The sequence below is a fragment of the Cryptococcus depauperatus genome, chromosome 8 (genome assembly GCF_001720195.1).
Source record: "Cryptococcus depauperatus CBS 7841 chromosome 8, complete sequence".
Classification (NCBI taxonomy): Eukaryota; Fungi; Basidiomycota; class Tremellomycetes; order Tremellales; family Cryptococcaceae; genus Cryptococcus; species Cryptococcus depauperatus.
In genome coordinates, this window is record NC_089475.1 from 706,236 (window position 1) to 727,294 (window position 21,059).

The 21,059-nt window shown below is 44.2% G+C and overlaps 6 protein-coding genes across 6 annotated transcripts; 3 read left to right on the plus strand and 3 right to left on the minus strand.

The window, feature by feature from the left end:
- Positions 1–122: 122 nt before the first annotated feature.
- Positions 123–1,352, minus strand: L203_106197 (uncharacterized protein; the record flags this gene model as incomplete). Its single annotated transcript, XM_066215555.1, has 3 exons — positions 123–616; positions 669–1,016; positions 1,067–1,352. The coding sequence occupies 3 exons, from the start codon at positions 1,350–1,352 to the stop codon at positions 123–125; spliced, it is 1,128 nt and encodes a 375-aa protein (XP_066071652.1).
- Positions 1,353–2,176: 824 nt separating this feature from the next.
- On the minus strand, positions 2,177–3,748 carry L203_106198 (uncharacterized protein; the record flags this gene model as incomplete). Its single annotated transcript, XM_066215556.1, has 5 exons — positions 2,177–2,302; positions 2,355–2,907; positions 2,959–3,284; positions 3,343–3,515; positions 3,577–3,748. 5 exons carry the CDS (start codon positions 3,746–3,748, stop codon positions 2,177–2,179), a joined length of 1,350 nt encoding a protein of 449 aa, XP_066071653.1.
- Positions 3,749–5,164: 1,416 nt separating this feature from the next.
- Positions 5,165–6,115, plus strand: L203_106199 (pyridoxal 5'-phosphate synthase, glutaminase subunit Pdx2; the record flags this gene model as incomplete). The annotated part of the gene is made up of 5 exons (XM_066215557.1): positions 5,165–5,216; positions 5,275–5,317; positions 5,366–5,426; positions 5,482–5,725; positions 5,778–6,115. The coding sequence occupies 5 exons, from the start codon at positions 5,165–5,167 to the stop codon at positions 6,113–6,115; spliced, it is 738 nt and encodes a 245-aa protein (XP_066071654.1).
- A 156-nt stretch (positions 6,116–6,271) lies between these two features.
- On the minus strand, positions 6,272–9,907 carry L203_106200 (uncharacterized protein; the record flags this gene model as incomplete). The annotated part of the gene is made up of 4 exons (XM_066215558.1): positions 6,272–7,194; positions 7,242–9,008; positions 9,062–9,706; positions 9,754–9,907. The coding sequence occupies 4 exons, from the start codon at positions 9,905–9,907 to the stop codon at positions 6,272–6,274; spliced, it is 3,489 nt and encodes a 1,162-aa protein (XP_066071655.1).
- A 252-nt stretch (positions 9,908–10,159) lies between these two features.
- On the plus strand, positions 10,160–12,224 carry L203_106201 (threonine ammonia-lyase, biosynthetic; the record flags this gene model as incomplete). The annotated part of the gene is made up of 7 exons (XM_066215559.1): positions 10,160–10,376; positions 10,428–10,510; positions 10,559–10,679; positions 10,729–11,316; positions 11,369–11,588; positions 11,641–12,032; positions 12,088–12,224. The coding sequence occupies 7 exons, from the start codon at positions 10,160–10,162 to the stop codon at positions 12,222–12,224; spliced, it is 1,758 nt and encodes a 585-aa protein (XP_066071656.1).
- A 979-nt stretch (positions 12,225–13,203) lies between these two features.
- L203_106202 (DNA polymerase epsilon catalytic subunit A) lies at positions 13,204–20,494 on the plus strand (the record flags this gene model as incomplete). Its single annotated transcript, XM_066215560.1, has 12 exons — positions 13,204–13,476; positions 13,533–13,658; positions 13,723–13,818; positions 13,864–14,170; positions 14,226–14,530; positions 14,581–15,078; positions 15,127–15,312; positions 15,362–18,490; positions 18,543–20,054; positions 20,108–20,197; positions 20,248–20,374; positions 20,427–20,494. 12 exons carry the CDS (start codon positions 13,204–13,206, stop codon positions 20,492–20,494), a joined length of 6,717 nt encoding a protein of 2,238 aa, XP_066071657.1.
- Between the last annotated feature and the right edge of the window lie 565 nt (positions 20,495–21,059).

Genomic DNA, 21,059 nt, shown 5'->3' on the forward strand with positions numbered 1-21,059 from the left:
CAATCATTCTCATGAATGTGAATAATATGCACGCATAAAAGATGTGTGAGCGTTAGTGAGCAGATGTTCCTTGTGTATGGTGTACGTGAACACTATGTATTCTCTGAAAACGATGCCGTTTCTCAAAGCCAGGCTATATCTGTCACCAAGTCAATCTTCTCGTCCTTGCCAGCAAGTTTCCAATCAGCTCCAGATTCTCCAACACTCCAGATTTCCACACCTCCCCCGTACCTCCCTGCTACTGCTACATACTTGCCGTCAGGGCTAGCCCTCATCCCTCTAACGCCATCACATCCAGTTCTCACATATGTAACGTCAACCAACTTGTCCCCCGTCTCGTTAAGAGTGATAACCGCCACAGCGTCACCAACTTCTCCTGTTGCGAATTCTCGAGGTAAACGGAGTTCAAGACGGTTGGACGCGTATAAAACGTTGGAGATACGGGGATTGAAGATGAGCTGGGCGGCATTCATGTAAGAGTGAGCTGCAGAGGGAACAGATGGAGGAATGATACTGCATTTAAAGTTAGGTAGCGGGTGAACAGGCTCTGAACAATCGGTGAGAGGGAAAATGAGGATTTCGTTGGAAAGTTCTGTAACGTTATATAGGTACTTGCCTTTTACAGTTCAACGATACGGATAAATCATGTAGATGCTTTTGTAACTCACCATCTTTTGAAATGAGCGAATGTCTGGGTCCGGCACCCGGAGGAGCCTGTAACCAGCCAACGATATTTAAACCGCTTTCTCCTTCTCTATTCAATTTCCAAATACGATCACTACCCATATCAGAAAGATACAATGTTCCATCAGATCCTTCCGCTACATGGTGTGCGTGCGAAGCGTCTTGTCGCTTTGGAACAGGAGCAGTTTGCGACTCATAAACAAATGGTAGAGTAAGAAGAGGAGATTCAGAAGAAGAGGATAAGGCGCCGGAGGAAGTGATGGGCAGGAAGATCACAGAACCACCTTTAAAGTTGGACACGACTATACCAGACCCATCCTTCATAATGTGAACTGGAAAACGCTCAGTCTCTAGGTATTTAACTAGCGAACACTTCACATACCATGGACTGGCCCACCGTGAACTGTTCTCTGTCCTGTAATCTCCACCTGATCACCAGTGAGCCTTAAACTGACTCCTGACCCTCCCTGTTCATCTGAAATAGTAAACAGATATCCTCCATCCTCACTTGCCGCCAAGGCGGGGGAATCCGCCAGTTCAATATATGTTGCGTTGGCTGGTGCAGGGGAGGAATCGGAAACAGGCTTAATTTTGGCAGTAGAGGGTTCAAATGAGAATATAGAGAAGGAAGACCGGTATCCGGTTACCAAAAACTTGTAGATAGACATGTTGTATAGCTTTGAGAGGTATTACAGAAAAAATAGAAATGCAATAATGTTGTTAAGAAAGTTGGAATTTTTAGTTGAATCTGATTTATATAGATTGGATTTATTATTCGATTACCGCCTTTAACCGGCATTAACTGTTTGAATCCTATTAACATTATTCAAAACCTTTCAGCTTTTTTTAATTATCACAACAATCTCAACTATCATGTCCAAATATCCAACAAAATCGCCATCAATCTCGACCAAAAGTTCTATCCCCTATGTCGTTTGCCAAGACTGGAGACCGAGAGGAATGTTGACTTCCATCACCTTTCTAGTTTGGATATCACGAATATGGCCGATATAAGAGCCCCATGAGAGGTGAAGTTTGCCCACGATCATGAGCACTAATTCGTCGATGCTTTTGCCTTCAAAAGGAGTAGGAGGCGGGACGTTATGTGGTAGAAGCATGGTGGATGATGGCTATTCTAAAAACATAACGGCTTGATTTATGGAGTTTATAATTTTTTGTTGCATTTGTTATGTGACTCTTTATGTCTCCGTGTATTGTTCATCACATACTCGCCTGCCATGAGATCTTGTGTATTCCAAACAAATCAACCACACGATATGACTTGTTTGTTGAAAGGATCTGTCGATTATGCATGTGTTGGAGGAACATGGGCAAAAAGGCGGCTTTGATGGTCGACCAACCACAACGACCAGCATCAAGGTCAATAGGGAGAGATGGAAGGCATTACATGGCCAGGTTTTACAACTTTCCATGAAAGATACTTTACAAGATCTCCCTACAACTGGGCCCAAGACATATATGAACAGCGCGCCTACTTTCTGCTTTTGCCCCTAGTGGCCTTCTTAGTTTTTGGTTGTTTCTTTCTTCTATCGAGACACCTAGGGCAAATCCAGTTACCTTCTGGCGTTCTGTCAAGGCCAAGACATCCTATGTGATACTTTTTGCACATCCATCAATCTTTATCTGATGGCTATTATTGAAGAACTCACCCATTCAATCTCACACTCATCATCGTCACAGCCAATCATCTCCCCATAACTAACTTGTCTGCATGTACAGTAGACTTTAGAATCGAGATCATCAACGGTGCCTCCAATGTCTCCATCCAGATTCTCATCTTCCCTTTCGGGTTTATCATCATCGTCAAACTCCTCTTCTCCCTCTTCTTCGGCTTCATCCCCAGCCCCCATCCCTACAGCATTACGTTTGTTACTTCGTCTTGAGGAACGCTTGGCGTCCAATCCAGATCCCATCACAGTGGAGTAGTCAAATGTAGGCGTGACAATAGTGCTCCGTACGCCACTGCCTTCCCGGCTACCCACATCTAGGCTAAGTACTTTGGAATCGGTCGAAAAATTTGGCTGCAAAGGGGCTCCACGATCGTTACCGGCTCGCGATTCAGTGTCAGATCCACCATCGTCGGCCTCTCGGCGAGCTTTGTTGGCAGCGGCAGCGAGTTGACGGGCTGTCCGGGGCTCCATAAGCCTTCCAGAAAAGGCGGATGTAGAAGCAATGGAATCTGTAGGAGAGACAGCGCGGTTTCTATGACATGTCAGACAAAGCTTAGTCTGGGGAACAAAGAGCGATTCTCACTGCTTTCGACGTTTGACAGGCTTCTTCTTTTCACCACCCCCAACGCTAGATGTTTCATCATCATCCCGAGCACCGAGTTGATACACCCTGCTTCTCTTTTTTTTACTAGGCGTATCGCCAACTCTTGCCTCTGGTGGACCAGCATTACCTGGATAGCCACCTCTACCACCAAAAGGAGAGTTGACAGCGCGCGCGGCACGTCGAGAGGTGGCGACAGGCTGAGTAAATGGAAGGGTAAGAGCCTGTGTATAAGGAGAAGGTGGTGAGGGATTGAGGAGAGTAGAAGAAGTGAGGAGGTTTGAAATATGTCTTTGGTGGTTCATAATCTACCAAACAATGAATTTTGTCAGCAACAGTCTGCAACGTAGCAGTTTGTAGACGTACACCGTCACACGCCCCGGCTGCTACTCTGATTTTATCATCTCCGCCCAGCTTATACCTGGCAGCTTCTTCAGCAATCTCCTGTAACAATTCAAATCGTCTTTCAGGAGAAACTGTAGGATCTTGAATCCAATCAATCAAGGTATACAGTTTCTTTTCGAGGCTGACCAAGGTAGCTATACATGTGCAGTTAACATCTTTGTGGCTTTTATATCTATTCATCGTCTCATAACTCACAGTAAAGGACTGCGCCGAGCTCACTCAAATCACTGTGCACCCTAGTGAGCTCAGGAGGTATCTGATCGAGCGTGTCCATTAGATCTTGAATGACCAATAAATCTTGAGCGCCATTGTTTATCGGTGGAGGTGAGAGAGAGGGTTGCTGAATAACCGAGGCTTTGGGAGGCATGGTCTCCAATATATAGACAGTGGAAGTCTCTTTTTTAGTTGCAGAAGCGAATTAAGGTGGATATTGAATTAGCTGAAAGAGTTTAGAAACATGAAAAAGAATTGGCTAGACGAGGGAGATCATGGATTGGAGGAATAACAACTTATCTGTTTGCGGAGATGCAAGAGACTCCGTATTCCACGTCATAACTTTTAACAATCCATTCTCCAAGCAGCGCAAATGAATATCAAAATTCTTTTCATTCTTACCACCAAAGCTCTTCTGCATTTCTTTAACAGTATACTTGAACATTATGTGCTACCTGTTCTCGTTGTCTCTTGACTGAGACAAAAGGTCGATAGACTCACAATCAAGTGTTTCTGACAGGTTAGATAGCGAATGGAACATCCAATTCCCTCTTTTCCCTTTCTTTCATCGTTTTTTCCTTGATGATCCTCTCCAAGAAGTGATTATAGCTGGAATCTATGTGGCAAGCAGGGTGAAAGCTCTCTGCATGGAATGTGGTTTCAAAGCTTATTTTGCGGAACACATGGACATCGATACAAGATTCATGTGAAGCTGCCTCCACAGGCTTGAGTATTACACAAAAGACTGACATGCCTCTGCTCTGCAAACGAAGATCGATCCTCCAAGCGGTACAAGTGCCTGTTGCTTTTTCGAGTCAATCGGTTCTGAGATGAAGTATGGATGTGCTTTTGATTTTGTGTCAAGGGTATTTCAGTATACTGCTGTCAGGATCATGAGCAGGGAAAGGGCAAGAGAGCTAAGGACATTGTGTATACCTCAGAAATGGTATAGCTGGATGACTACCGCAAAAGCCTCAAAGATATAAAAAAGGACTCGTCATTTATGATCCCTAGAGAATGAAGTTGAATAGCTGTCTTTGTCTGCCCCAGTTGGACATATCTCAGCGAAGCTACCTCTCGCCCCAAGACCTTTAATTCAGAGACCCAAGATCCAACCCAAGTCCTAACAGTATGTCTATGTCTTCCAGACTCGAAAAGATAGCTGTGATTTTATTCTGTTTGACATTGACTTGCCTATTCAACTAAAAATTGCTGATCGATAACAGTCTTGCGCGCCGATTATTCTTTTGACGTTCTTTGTATTCTTTTGCAAACCTTTATAAAGTCAAAGATAATCTGATGACAATAATACCTCTTAAATTACGTAATCTATTCATGAGCGCATATGCTTTATCTAATCTATATTCGGAATCAAAAAGGGCCAATTCAGGCGGCGATATCCACCTGTGGATCAATTAGGCCGATTTCATATTTAAAAAAAATTATTATTGAGATAAATCAAGTCATTTCATTCTTCTACTTATCTTTTCTCCTTTGCAATCAAAATTCCCTTGTCTTTCTGGCATTATACTGACTGGTTTATCCATATCAAGCTGTTTGTGCGCACAGTATGACTATACAGTCTTCAGAATCGCCACACAATATAGTTATTGGCGTTCTTGGTTCGTAATTCTTTTCCTCAAGTTTATGACTACCTGTAACCTGAATGGAAACTCTTAGCTCTTCAAGGCGCTTTTATTGAGCACATCAACTACCTCCACAGGTAAGACACATGGAAATTGGTGGCTGCAAGTGTACCAACATGCCATAGGTTACAACCAGCTGGTTACATAATTGAAGCTATACCAGTTCGCAGCGTTGACGAGCTCATGGTGTGTCTGTCTTGATTGTAGTCTTTTGGAATGCTTCGCTGATGTCCCTGTACAGAAATGCCAGGCTCTAATACTTCCAGGTGGAGAGTCCACAGTTATATCCCACCTGGCCTCACTTACTCCAGGTCTTCTACCTGCACTAATAACTTTTGCCCAAAACCCAGCTAAAGCCATGTGGGGAACCTGTGCGGGCATGATCTTGATGGCTGATGAAGATGGAATCGGTGGAGGAAAGAAGAAGCCTGTGACTGGGTGGAATGGGGTGAGAGGGCTAAAAGTCTGGAGAAATCTCTATGGTGGTGTGTCTTGCAACTGATCATGATTATACGAACCCGAATAACTTTCTTACAGGCCAGTTGGAAAGTTTTGAAACAGCATTGGATATACCGTATATCTCCAATCCATCGAAACCTTTCAACGCAGTGTTCATTCGAGCTCCAGCCGTTTATCGATTGGACTCTCCTCCCGCTAGTATTCCCCAAACCGAAGTGCTTGCTTCGCTCTCTAGCGACCACTTACCCCCTCTTCCTCCGAGCAATCATCCAACGCTGGGTGATCCGAATCCCGACCATTTGGCTGCAGTAATGATCAAACAAGGAAAGAAGATGGCTACTAGTTTCCATCCTGAACTCAGTGGAGATATTAGATTACACGAATATTGGGTCGAAAAATGTGTTTTGGACAGGTAAAGAATATACAGTAGAGAAACTGTATATCAACTTTTGAGATTATGTTGTATATGCATTGTGTTTTATCAAGGACTCATCCCAAAAAACGCACAGTCTTCCTCTAGTTTTACAAGACATTCTGTTCCCTCAATCCAATAGATTGGCACCGGTCAAAAATTATAACCAATTTTTGACAACATCCCAGTCCCTAACCCCTCTGCCTTGTTCCAGATTGAGAGCAAATTCCCAACACTCTCTAGCTCGTTCTTCTCTTCCTTGAACTTTTGCGACCTTTCCGAGGATATACCATGCTTCTGAATTATCCCAACCGAACGACTGAGTCAATTGGTTCAAGAGTGATTCAGCTAGATCAGCACCTTGTAGCCCTGTTTGAGCATCTGAGGAGAGAGTCGTAGATGTCGAGTCAGAAAGGTAGAGTTTGGAAAGTCCGATAGTTGCGGGGGCATAATCTGCTCTTATTAACAACGCTTTGATAAACGCTGCTTCTGCCTTATCTAATTCGTCCTCTCCAAATTTCCGCCGTTGTTTGCCGTTCGCAGCATCAGTGACAACATGATACAATCCCAACTGAGCCCATACATTCTCATTTCCAGGATCCAGCCCTTCTGCTTCCATGATGGAAACTAGACATTGATCGAGTTTACCCCATCGCCTGAATGTCGCCGCACTGGCTAACCAAAGATCACTTAAAATCCTCTTTTCTTCCGACGTACGCGTATCAATAATTGATGAAGAGATGGGAGCAGGTGGTAGAGGTGTAGGCCGCGAGGTACGGTAATGCGAATGGATAGCAGTCGGTGCAATCGAGCTTATAGATACTGTCCTGCTCTTTGTAGGAGCTGGGGTTGCGATACGACTTCCAGTCCTATCATCGTATGTCGTACTACCGCGTAAACTTTTAGCACGCATTGGAAGAATGAGATGTTTAGATTTGAAATGCCGGAGGGAAGCAGATCGACGACGTCCCCCATTTGAAGCAGAGCTAGAGGAGCTAAGAGGGGATGAGGGGCGTGAAGTAACGAGGGGCGTTGCAGGGATAGGAGTTGTCAGCACGGGGATGTTTTGAGCAGCAGCATTGGCTAACAATCACCTATTAGTCAACTTTAATTATACAGACTGAACTTACTCTCGTTTTGAATGTTGATATAGCTACCTGTCAATGACCCATCGTCATTCTTGCTACCAGTTGTGCTCCCTCTTTTTGACCCACCTCTCCCACAACGCTCTGAGAAGAAGGCAAAGAGTTCTTGCTGCTTTATCATTGCGGCTTCGCACCCACTAGTTTTTTCTACAATGGCGTTCAGAGTCATTCGCAGGCGTATGACCTGTGCCAACCTTGCTGCACATGGTGGCAAAGCAGGACAAAGGGGAGGAAGCGATGTGAATACACCAGTGGGAAGAAGCATAGGCACTAGAGATTCGGTTATAGAACCTTCAACTGCGACGCCTTCTTCATTCGGAACGGTTTGGCTAGTGAAAGATGAGGAAGGTTCAAAAACCAATCGGTCTTCTCTTTCTTGCCACACTTTCACGCCAGCATCACACGCTCTACCTGCTCCTTCCCAATCGCCCTGGGCAGTCAACAAGATACTCAGTAAATGCCATCCCTCCACATTCTTTTCATCCATCTCGAGGCTTTTTCTGATTGCATCTACTGCTTTCGGCATTTGACGTGCACCAGCATAGCAATGAGCAAGGTGATAGTAAGCTGAAGGTGTAGGTTTAAGGGTAATGGATAAGATGAGGTGGTTAATGGATTGAGATTGATATGTCGGTCGAGTGTGGGCATCAACTCGTTTTGCTAGGGCCATTCGGACAATGCCTTTGGCTTCTTCCACTTTGCTCTCCACGTCTATTTGTTCCTCGCCTTCCAGTCCCCCTATTCGGACAGCATCACTGGCCAAACATGCATAACGCCACGCCTCTTCAGCTTCATCCAAATTTTCATAAAGCAGCTTCACACCAGCAAGTAAAGTGAGAACAAAGTCAGCTTCTTTATCAGCTTCGTAGCTGGCATCTTGTTTTTCTGATTTTTCCGTGGATGATGCATATTGATGATGGCCAGTACCTTTCGAGGCCTGTCTCGGTATAGTGGTAGAATACGTTGGACTTTCATCCCCAGGTTTACTTTGAAGCTGTAAAGGGACTTCTGGTTGAGCTGTTTGCCTTGATTTTAGGACCAATCTGACGTAGAGCTCGAATATCCGACGAGCATCCAGGTAATCGCGCCGGTCAATCAAGATCCTAACCAAATACCGAAGAATGGACTGAGAGTGGAAAGTGAGCGCCATAGCCCACCAGAGAATATCCAGAACCTGTGAGTCTAGTGTGGGAAGGAGTGAGTAAAGATGAACGCAAAGTTGAGAAAAGACTATGACAGGGTAATTAATAGTACCTGCTTTCGGAAACGAGGTCGACCTAGTCAACAGATCTTTTCCTTCTGTCATAACTTGAAGAACTTCGTTTCTCCATAGATGCTTAGGCACTTCAGTGACTGGGGGCACTGGATATAATAGAGGGTCAGTATAGGATGGCGATGGTGTCGCGTACAAGGTACGAAGATAAAGAATGAGCATTTTCTGACGTTGTTTAGGCCGGAATTCTGCAGGCCATGACGAGCTAAATGCATGGTATGTTCGTAGTGTTCTCAACATTTGGTAGCCGGCTCCTTGTTGTCTTGCTGAGAGCACAGACACCCGAGCAAGAGCGGTTGATAGCCACCGGTATGCCTCTCGACAAGCGTTGAAAGCTTTTGGAGAAGAAGACACCTGACCAAGGTATGCAGGTGTAGGGAAATAAAACGCAACGAGGGATTGCAATAAGGTAACAGTGGAGAGGTACGCCTTTAAAGCAAGGTCATAGTTTGGGTTGGAACACAGCTCATAGCAAAGACCTGTTAAACAGAAGATCAACCAGATCTTCCAATACAGCATATCAAAAGCCTACCCTGAAGACATCTGGCCCGTACTCTCTCTAGTACAGCTGCGTCCCCATTAAGTATGCCAGACCGGCTTTCTCCATCCCATTCTATATTTTCTAATATTTTCAAAGCAGCGTCATGAGATCCAAAAGAGTGCAGATAGTATGCTTGAATAGTTCTTGCAGAGGTGAGTTGCTCGAAAGATAGATTTCCTTCACAGAGGTTTTCCAGAGCCTTGAGTCCGTCGCGAGCCTCATCTATAAACTCAGGTGCTAATCCAGTCCACCAACTCTGACCTTCAGCCCACGCTCCGTGCTCATCCGAGTCGTCCCCATCTATTTCTGCAGAGCTCAAGGGTGCCGCCCGGCTGCTTGCGTCTTTAGGCCGGACCGTGACATTGGACTCCGCGCTCTCATCAATAGGTTCTGGTTTATGCCGTCTCAGATGAGGATGCGGGATATGCACAAACGATGAAATTGTCTGAGATCCGCTATCGGCTGGTGTTGGTGCGGACGCAGAAGGTGAGGACTCTGATGATTGCAGTTGTTGGTTCCCTTTACCTGCAGACTGATGAGGCGGTGGAACACTGAGGAAGCTGGAAGACGCTAGGGAATGAGAACGCGAGAGATAAAGTAGAGAAATGTCTCGAAGATGGTTAACGAGCCTTGTGTCTAGTACCGTTAGCGCATCGCAATGTCAGTATACCTGCTTCACCTACTTGCACCTGTATGCTTTCCCCATTTCCTGATAAGTTCTCCCCATGTCAGCGCTGAGCCATTCGGGGTAGCTGCCGGTAAATTTTCTGCCCATGAACCCGCTAGAAGAGCAGCAGTTAGCACACCATTATAGTAGGCACCTTTGGTGCTAGTCATGGTAGGTATTAGATGGGAAAAAAAAGATTGAAGAAAAAGAAAGATGAAATGAAAGATGAAATACGTTACTTGTAAAGTTGGGCATGTCCCGAATTTTTTTGGGCTATCTGGAGACCTCCGCCTCATTTTGTTGCCCAAATTCATGATTTTTATAAAATGATTGATTTTTTCTTCTCCGACTCATAAACCACTCAACAATGGCAATTTCTACCACATAGGTTATTAAGGGAAAGAAAAACTTAGCAATACAGCATGTCGAAACCGAATCCAGCTGCTGGCTCTTCCCATCTCTTAAAATACTCCACAGCAATAAACGAGTATTCCTCTGCAGCACCCATGCCATCGCTTCCAGCAGGACACAAGGATGAAGTTGTCCCTTCTCATTTATACGAAAAACTACCGGCGCATTTCCTTCTCCAGGACGAAAATGGGAATCAGGTTCCAGATTACCTGAGAATGATATTGATGTGTATGTCATAATCCTTATAATCAAGCAAAGTTGAGCATTGATCAAGGACAGCAAAGGTCTACTCAGCCCCTCTCAACCTTAAAGAAACTCCTCTGATGTTCGCTGTCAATCTCTCTACCCGTCTTGGAAATGAAGTGAGTAATGGAAAAGGATCGACGAGTTGCTACTGATTGTTTTCCTAGATTTGGATCAAGCGCGAAGATCTCCAGCCAGTATTTTCTTTCAAAATCCGGGGAGCGTACAATATGATGGCCAACCTCTCTGAAGGAGAGAAGAAAAAGGGCGTTATAACTTGTTCTGCGGGTATGTGCAATCGAATGTTGCTCGTCGCTGACTCAAGAATCGTCTTTAGGAAACCATGCACAGGGCGTAGCTCTTTCAGGTAAAGCTCTCAATGTCCCCGCTGTAGTTGTTATGCCCGTCTCTACTCCTTCTATTAAGTGGAGAAATGTTCAACGTCTAGGAGCTCAGATAGTTCTCTATGGTCGTGATTTCGACGAGGCTAAAGCTGAATGCCTGCGGCTCGAGAAAGAAAAAGGTTTCACCTTTGTGCCTCCTTATGACAACCCATATGTTATAGCCGGCCAGGGAACTGTGGCCATGGAGATTTGTCGCCAAATCACCGATGCTGATGAACTTGACGGTATCTTTGCTTCCATTGGCGGAGGTGGCCTGTCTGCTGGTATCGCGGCTTATATGAAGCGAGTAGCAAAGCCTTCTGTGGGTGTTTATGGTGTGGAGACTGTTGACGGAGATGCAATGGAAAAATCCCTCCAGGAAGGCAAGAGGGTCCTCTTGGATGAGGTCGGGCCCTTTGCTGATGGAACGGCTGTGAGGTTGGTGGGAGAAGAACCGTTCAGAGTCTGCAAAGCATTCATGGATAGCGTGGTTAAGGTCAACAATGACGAAATCTGTGCTGCCATCAAGGATGTATTTGAAGGTTTGTCTTTTCTCTAGCCCCTCTAGGTTCAACAGATTAATGTGTGAGAAAGAAACTCGATCTATACCTGAACCATCAGGCGCTCTTGCACTCGCTGGCCTTAAAGCTCACATAATTCGCAATAACCTGCAAGGTGCCGGCAAACGGTTTGTCGCCATCATCTCTGGCGGCAACATGAACTTTGGTAGACTCAGATTTGTAGCCGAGAGAGCAGATGTTGGTGAAAGACGAGAAGTGTTGATGAGCGTGAGGATACCTGAACGGCCTGGCAGGCAAGTCTTTTTGTATTCCTCAAACGAAGTGGTTGCTGACAAAATTCTTCAGTTTCTTAAAATTTCATTCCTTGCTGGGTGAACGAGCGGTGACTGAATTTTCATACCGATATTCCAACAATCAAATAGGTTACATCATCTGTTCGTTCCTCCTCTCATCTGCCTCTTCTTCCTCTTCTGGACCTTCTCCGGAGGTTCGTGCCAGAGAGATTACAGAAATTTTTGAGGAATTCAAGACTATGGATATTGAGGCTGTTGATTTGAGCGAAGATGAGTTTGCAAAGAGCCATGTGAGGCATTTGGTCGGTGGTAGAAGTAGTGTAGACGACGAACGCGTTTTTAGATTTGAATTCCCAGAAAGACCAGGAGCATTGGGTAATTTCCTGAAGGGCATGAAAGTAGAATGGAACATTTCCATGTTTCATTATCGTAATCATGGAGCTGGTAAGCCTTGCTATATGTATGAATCTTGCTATTACTGACTTGAATTCTAATATAGACGTCGGCAAGGTTGTCATCGGTGTACAAGTCCCGCCTCGAGATTATCCGATGTTTGACAAGTTTCTTGACGAACTGGGCTATCCATATGTTGAGGAAACACATAACGAAGCGTACGCTATGTTTTTAAAAGCCTAGGATCGTATATCCGAAGCAAAACGAAAAGGTCGGCACGATGCACGATAAATATCATCTACAACTCTACACATCTTGCCGCCATATTCAAAAAGAATGTACACATTTGTAGAAACGACTAGGTATTACCTGCTTCGTTCCACAAATAAGAACTCTACATAGATGTAGAATGCTGGAAATACACAAGCAATATGTGCAAGAGAGGATAGACGATAAATACAGAAAATATTCAGCATCTAGTGTTTGATTTCGCTGTCATGACTGTCGAGACTGTCAAGAATCTGCGATCTATTTAAATATCGATGTTTGCATTATAGAATGATAGAAGCATCATTATTACGACCCATAGGTAAAACTTGTGACCTAATGCTCAAGCCTATCCTTGTGGGTATGACTATGTTCGAGGTCAAGGACGTATGCGCATGGAGTTGAATAGTAAATGTGCGAATTTGCGTCATGACAGTTACAGGCATTCAGACTTGTTTAAACTTGTTTCGCGTCGATTAGAAATACAATTTCGCCTAGTTTAGTCCTCGAAAGATAACTTGGTTTGGATCAACAAGCCTGTACTCAAGATAGCCAGGTATAAGGCTCCATAATATGGCTAATCCATCTAGATGAGCTTGACTTGTGGGCATATCCTACCCATAAATCTCACCCAACGGTCATGTTGACTGGTAAGCGATTAGGTCGCTATGCAACGTTGAAGAATGTGATGGTCTACAACAAACAAGATGGGATTACTAGTCCTTTGATGGAGTACGGCATATTTGAAGGATTAAAGACTTTTTATGATTATTAAAATTTACAGAAAGAGATGAAAATCAAAAATTGTAATTAAAATATAGAATTTCATGGCTTAAGAAGAAAACGCGATAATGAACCACGTGACATTCAACATTGGATGTCGCGACGCGTTTTTTATCCAAAATTCATCTTTGCCATCTTTCCAGTTTTTCTTGACGAACCAAAAATTCGCGATATGTCCTCACGAGGATTTGTTAGAGGACGTGGTAGGGGTGGTGGTAGCAATAACCGGTTTACTGGAAAGCGACGTGGTAGGGGTGGTGGTGTGGCATATGGCATTGAGCGTCCTTCGGCGCAACTGAATCGCGAAGATGGAACCGCTGTTGCAGAGAAATTCGAGGAGATCAAATCTTACGACGATATCGATGAGAAGATTGGGTTTTGGAGATTTGAAAGTGACAAAGCAGAAGGTGAAGAGAAGATTGGCTGGCTGATAAACATGCATCAAGTGAGTTTCCAACACGCTGGTGAATCAATATTGTATGTGCTAAAGTATCTGTAAAGACCTTAATCAAGAGCGATGTACATCTTAACGGCCTTGCTGCGGTAGATTACTATTTTATTGAGGATCATGGAGGCTCTTTCAAAGTGACTATACCTTACGAGCCATATTTTTATCTGTCCTGCCGAGTGAGTTTCGTTGTTTGCTTTATTCGGTTTGTGGTAAGCCTCAGTTGACCACATGCGGCAATAGAATGGAACTGAGGGCATGGTCGAGGAGTGGCTATTAAAAAAATATGAAGGAATCTTGATACGTGTAGAGATGGAGAAGAAGTGGGATTTAAGCTTGGTATGATTGTACGCTTACAAATTATTCAATATTGATTTTTGGTAGCCCAATCACCTTCTTTCAGCTCCCCCTATACTCCTCAAACTGTTCTTTCATAATACAGCAGATCTTCAAGCTCTTCGTCGCGATCTGCTTCCACTGGCTCAGAGCAACTCTCAGAAATTTACTGCTGTAGACGCTTATGCCGACGTTGTCAGCGCTGAAGCAGCTGCCAATGGCCGTCATGAGGAAGAGAAAGCTTGGGGTGCTGAGGATGATATTCGGAAAAAGAAAGATCGAGAACCTTCGGAATGCGTCATCGAGGTCAGAGAACATGATCTGGCTTATCACCTAAGAGTGGCTATCGATCTAAGTGCGTATCACAACCTCGGATCGTATAAAACACTTTTGCTTACCATCACGTTTAGATATCCGAGTTGGTCTTTGGTACACAGTTACATCTCGTACTGGCCTAACAACCCTCAAACGCATACCAGAACGCGTTAAGCGTGCAGATCCTGTTGTTATGGCGTATGATATCGAAACCACAAAGCAGCCTCTCAAGTTTCCGGATCAACAGACAGACCAGATTATGATGATATCGTACATGATAGACGGAATGGGCTATCTCATTACCAATAGAGAGATTGTGAGCGAAGATATTGATGATTTTGAGTATACACCGAAAGATGAGTATCCTGGAGAATTTACAGTGTTCAATGAGCCAGATGAGGTAAGTGCTTCATCCTATGAGCCAAAAGATTTCATTGACATTTTGACAAGGCTGCCGTGATTAGGAGATGGTTTGAGCACATTCGGGATTTTAAGCCCACTGTGATCGCCACTTATAATGGTGACAGTTTTGATTTCCCATTCGTTGACGTAAGAGCCAAGATCCATGGCATCAGTATGTATGAAGAAATTGGGTTTAAACCCGACATTGAGGAGGAATACAAGTCACGTTCGACAATGCATATGGACTGTTTCAGGTGGGTGAAGCGAGATTCATACCTTCCGCAAGGAAGTCAGGGCCTCAAAGCCGTCACTACAGCCAAACTCGGCTACAACCCTATTGAACTTGATCCAGAACTCATGACACCATACGCTATCGAACAGCCTCAGATTCTGGCCCAGTATTCCGTTTCAGATGCGGTTGCCACTTATTATTTGTACATGAAATATGTACACCCCTTCATATTCTCACTGTGCAACATTATCCCTCTCAACCCTGACGAGGTGTTGAGAAAGGGTACTGGCACTCTTTGCGAGACGTTGTTGATGGTGAGGTCATCTGATTAAGGTACACCATATTAATTGACAAAATCATAGGTGGAAGCTTTTGACGCGCACATCATCATGCCTAATCGGCATGAGGAACCTCATGGTGTCACCTATGAAGGGCATGTGCTGTCTTCTGAGACCTATGTCGGTGGTCACGTTGAGGCATTGGAAGCTGGTGTTTTCAGGAGTGATATCCCTACGAACTTCAGGATTGTGCCCAGCGCCATTCAAGGAGTGAGTATACCTGCTGTCAATTAAAGTCGTTTACTGATTCTATCCACAGCTAATTGATGATCTTGATGCGGCTTTGGAATTTTCATTAGTTGAAGAAGGCAAGATCAGGCTGGAAGAAGTCGAGAATTATAATGAAATCAAGAAGGAAATTCAAACAGCTTTGGAACGCATGCGAGACAATCCAAGCCGATTTGACAAACCTCTCATTTACCACTTAGACGTCGCCGCAATGTATCCTAACATCATGTTATCAAATCGGTTACAACCCGATTCGATCAAGGAAGAAGCCGATTGCGCTGTGTGCGATTACAACCGTCCGGACAAAGAATGTGATCGTCGGTTAGAATGGGCCTGGAGAGGGGAGTATTTCCCAGCAAAAAGGGATGAAGTCAACATGGTACGATACGCCCTTGAACAAGAAACGTTCCCGTCGAAACGTCCTTATGAGCCTAAACGTCGTTTTGTTGATCTTTCCGCTATGGAACAGTCTGCTCTCCTGCACAAACGTCTTGGCGATTATTCTCGTAAAGTCTACAAAAAGACGCATGACACCAAAATCGTCACCAAAACTACAATTATATGTCAACGAGAGAATTCGTTTTATATCGACACTGTACGAGCTTTTCGAGATCGTCGATATGAATACAAAGGCCTTCACAAGACTTGGAAAAAAAACCTTGATAAGGCAGTAGGTGATGGCGGGGATGTGGCAGCTGTAGACGAAGCCAAAAAGATGATTGTCTTATATGATTCATTGCAACTTGCACACAAGTGTATTTTGAACTCTTTCTATGGGTATGTAATGAGGAAAGGCGCAAGATGGTATTCTATGGAAATGGCGGGCATCACTTGTCTGACCGGGGCAACTATCATTCAGATGGCCAGACAACTTGTAGAGCAAATTGGTCGACCACTAGAACTTGATACCGATGGTATCTGGTGTATGCTTCCTGGCGTTTTCCCCGAAGATTTCAACTTCAAACTTAAGAATGGCAAGAAATATGGAATCTCCTATCCTTGTGTTATGCTTAATCATCTTGTTCATGCTCGATTTACCAATAATCAGTATCACGAACTCATCGACAAAGAGAAAGGGATTTACAGCATCAAAAAGGAAAATTCTATCTTTTTTGAGCTAGATGGACCTTATAAAGCTATGATTCTTCCGTCTTCTAAAGAGGAGGATAAACTTTTGAAGAAACGTTATGCTGTCTTCAATCTTGATGGCTCTTTAGCAGAATTGAAGGGCTTTGAAGTGAAGCGTCGGGGAGAATTGCAAATGATCAAAATCTTCCAAAGCCAGATTTTCGACAAGTTCTTGCTTGGCTCAACCATCGAGGAGTGTTATGCCGCTGTTGCAACTGTTGCTGATCAGTGGCTTGACATTTTACAAAGCAGGGCATCTAGTCTCCATGATGACGAACTGGTCGATCTCATTGCCGAAAACCGTAGCATGTCCAAAACACTCGCAGAATACGCTGGTCAGAAATCAACATCTATTAGTACAGCTAGGCGTCTAGCAGAATTCTTAGGAGAACAAATGGTGAAGGACAAAGGTCTTTCTTGTCGATTCATCATTTCAGCAAAACCCAACGGTGCTCCTGTGACTGAGCGAGCAGTCCCAGTCGCCATTTTCACCGCAGAGGAGCCCATTAAGAGACATTACTTGCGCAAGTGGTTAAAAGACAACAGTTTGACAGATTTTGATCTTCGTACTATCCTTGATTGGGATTACTATACTGAGAGGCTTGGATCTGTTATTCAAAAACTCATTACCATCCCTGCAGCCCTTCAAAAGGTTCCTAATCCCGTTCCTCGTATCAGGCACCCTGACTGGCTTTACAAGCGTATCGCTACCAAAGAGGACAAATTCCAGCAACATAAGTTGACAGACATGTTCAACAAGATGAAAACCAAAGATTTAGAAGATCTAGAAGAGAATAGTCATGCAAAGTCTCGACCAAAACTAGCCGTGGTAAAGCGTCGTAAGGACAAGGAACAAAGGAAAGAGTTAGAAATTGAAGAAATCCCGCCAAATCCTGAAGAAGATTATGCTGGTTACGTTAGAGTAATGAAGAAAAAGTGGAGACAGCAAAGACAAGAGAGAGCTCGAGTTCGAAAATCCGGTCATAGACAAGATGGGACTGTCACTTCAATGTTCCGTACCCAGAATACCAACCTTTCTTCTAAGGAATGGGAAGTTCTGCAAATCGCTCCAACAAACCGACCTGGAGAGTTCAAGCTTTGGCTGGCAATTGATGGGACGTTCCAAAGTGTGCGTTTGAAGGTTCCCAGAGAATTCTATCTTAACTTCAAAGAGGATCCCTCACCCGACACTTTGGCAATTGACAAGTACGACGTAGAAGAGATAGTCAAAACATTACCTCGAGGACAAACTATGAGGCACCTGTACAGATTGTCCGTTGATGAGGTGCTATTTATGGAAGGAGAGTCTCATTTTGCTAGTATTATCAATAGCCCAAATGTTGACGGGTCATTTGAACTTCAAGTTCCGCTAGTAGTGCGTGCACTACTAAGCTTCGGCACATCATGTGTGTTACGACCAGGCATCCTTGGTGGTCTCAATCGTGGTCTTGACAAAGGGTTCGAGCTTACTGATCTTGAGCGACCAACGAATCTTTCACGTCGTAAATATCTCAATGAAGGGCGTGATATGAGATATCACTTCTTGTTTCATGCAGCTGTCGGCTCGCGACACATCGTTGGTTTCTTTTCGCCTGGCGCTGATGCTCGCATTTATCTGGTGGATCCCGCTCGAAACCGTCAACAGCTTCCGAATCCCTCCAAGTTCTACAGTGATCGAGTAGAGCGCATTGAAAAGGGTGTGTTCTCATATCCTAAAGAGCTTGAATTCACTACTGCATATTACTCGTCTGAACAATCTGCTCTCAAAGCTCTTTCAAAAGATTTGGCTGCTATCAAAAGTAACCAGAATGTGATTGCACTTTGCTCGCCATTTGATTATTCTTACTATCAAGCAAAATCTTCCACATTCTCAAATTTCCCTTTCGTCACTTATAAACTGGGAAAAGAAGAAGAACCTGACCTAATGTGGCTTTTGAAGACATCGCGACGGATGGTGGGACTGTATTTGAGACTCTCTGGATGGATCAAGGAGCAAATAGAGATTGCCTCTCACTATGATATACCAATCGGCGTAAGCTATGCCTGATGTTCATGACTTCTGTTATACTTACAAGATATTTTAGAATTTGGGTGCCGACACTGCTGTCTTTCTTGCTGATATTGAATTCGCTCGTCGTCTCAAGCAGCAAGATATGCTAATTTGGTGGTCGTCGACCCCTCGCCCCGATCTCGGAGGCTCTGAAGATGATACCAATATTAGTGAAGACCTTCCATCCCCTCAAATTTCTGCCCATGGCTGCTATTCTTCCACAGTTCTTGAAATGGAGTTGTCTGACCTTGCAATTAACGCTGTGCTTCAATCAGCGCTAGTGAACGAGATGGAAGGTTCTGGTACTGGATCGCTTGCATTTGATTCAGCTTCTCACAACTTGGACGAGTATGCAAAAGGCACTGTCAACACATCCGTAATGCTTGGCGATGCCGTTCTATCCACACAGACGTTTGGTGTGATGAAATCAATGGTTCGAGCCTGGTACCTTGACAAAGCTCGCGCCCATGTCAAAGGAACAGCCTCACCAGCCGAGCTTGTAATTGACCAATTCTGGCGCTGGATCAGTTCTCCAAGCAGTCATATGTTTGAACCAGCCCTTCACCGCTTCCTTCATGGTCTCATGCGCAAAGTTTTCCTTCAACTCTTAGCTGAATTCAAGCGTTTAGGTACTCAGGTGGTTTTTGCCAACTTTAACCGAATTTTCCTTCTTACGTCAAAGCCTGATGCAGGAAGTGCCTTTGCATTTGCAAAGTATATTGTCGCCGCCGCCAACTCCCAGGAGCTTTTCCGCCATCTTATCATTGAGGTCACTCAGTTCTGGAACTATCTAGCATGGAGGGATGTGGCTAATTTTGGAGGCGTCAAAGTGTCTCCTGAATGGGCTGCCAGTCGAGAGCCTCCGCCCAAGAAATTTGAGATCAGTATGGATTGGAATATTCAATCCTTCCTACCCCCTGGAGTTCAACAAATATTTGAGAAGCATGTAGCCAGCTTTATATTTTCCCTGTATAGCGCCAAGCGCTCATCTGCCGACGGTAGAGAGCCGCTGCGAGTTATTCACAACCTCAATATTGACACTCCTGGCGCAGAAGTCATTCCGACTGTCAATTCTGCCAAAGAGAAGGAACGCTTGGCAGGGCAGAAAAGCATTTCTCAGACCCTCACAAGGCGTCTTTTATCTGATATTGCTGCAGTCAAGCGACGACAAGCTGCTATACACCTTGATTCCGAATTGGCACACACTTTGGCGTTTCCTGATCTCCCAGGAGCGACAGGCAATCAAACGAATCCGACTCTCGAGCTCATCAAATCCATCATAGAAGTTTACACATTGGCCAATGACCATAACATTGAAGTACAGGTTTTGAAGCGAAATCTACTTGACCTTGTTGGCATTAGAGAGTTTTCCAGTGAGGCGGCTTTCAAGCCACCCTGTGAAAGTATTGAGGTTCCGATGGTAATATGCAAACGATGCAATTCCATCAGAGATGTTGATCTGTGCAGAGATCCGGATAGGCTACCAAGCGTGGACCCCGAGAGCGGAGAGTTGTTAGAGCCCGCGAGGAAGAGCTGGGTGTGTCATGTAAGTCGGCAATCGTCGAGTGTGGTATTCAAAAGCTAAGCTCATCTCGACAGCGATGCGATGCCGAATATGATCGACTTCAAATTGAACAACCACTTATTGAGACGGTCACAAAGATGATCGCTCACTATCAAATTCAGGATGTAGGTGACAAGAACTCTTCTTCTGACTGTAATTTACTTTAAATCCTCAGATCGCCTGTCAGAAATGCAGACAAAGCCGGGCCGATAATCTTGCTGCAGCATGTAGCTGTGGAGGGGGTTTCAAAACCACAACAAATAGAAACGATCTGAAAACAAGGCTCAAAATGATTAAGAGCGGTATGTCAAGAATCATTAAGCATTCAGATATGAACTGATCTTGGAACACAAGTATGCGACTATCATAAATTACCGTTTGCAGCCAGCTATGTGCAAGAAACGTTGAGTCATTGGTGGTAAAGTGTAGGATAGGTGCATTTCTGTTCGGATTTTGATCTTCATCTCAATTTTTTTTTCTTGTATCGTGTATCTGTTTATTCATTGCCATCCATTTCCTGCACATCAGCCACAACACCTAGCAATACATGTATCTTGCATTAGTCTATCGGACGTGGTGTCTCGGCAGCGCTGATCATTCCATGCTATTATATTCAGTAATTCGTCAGCGACACAGCGATATTGTCTTTTCTACAGTAGAAAACCAAGACCTTCAAACTAGACGCTGGCACTCTCTGTTAGAAATGCAGTTTAGACAACAAAATAGAGATGCATTTGTATCTAAAAGTATTTAAGAGTATATGAAATACATAGATCAACTACACACACTGATCTGAAAGATGTTAGTAACCTTAGCACTGCGTAGAACGTATTTGTTGATTTATCTTCAACATCTCATCGGTCTGACAAGAAAAGGATGAAACGTTGCTTTTATCTTGATAGATGATTGTCTGTCAACAAAGCAATGTGCTGCTTTAATCGTTGCATGACCTTTTGAGCTCACAATGTCTTTTCTCTGTCCATCATT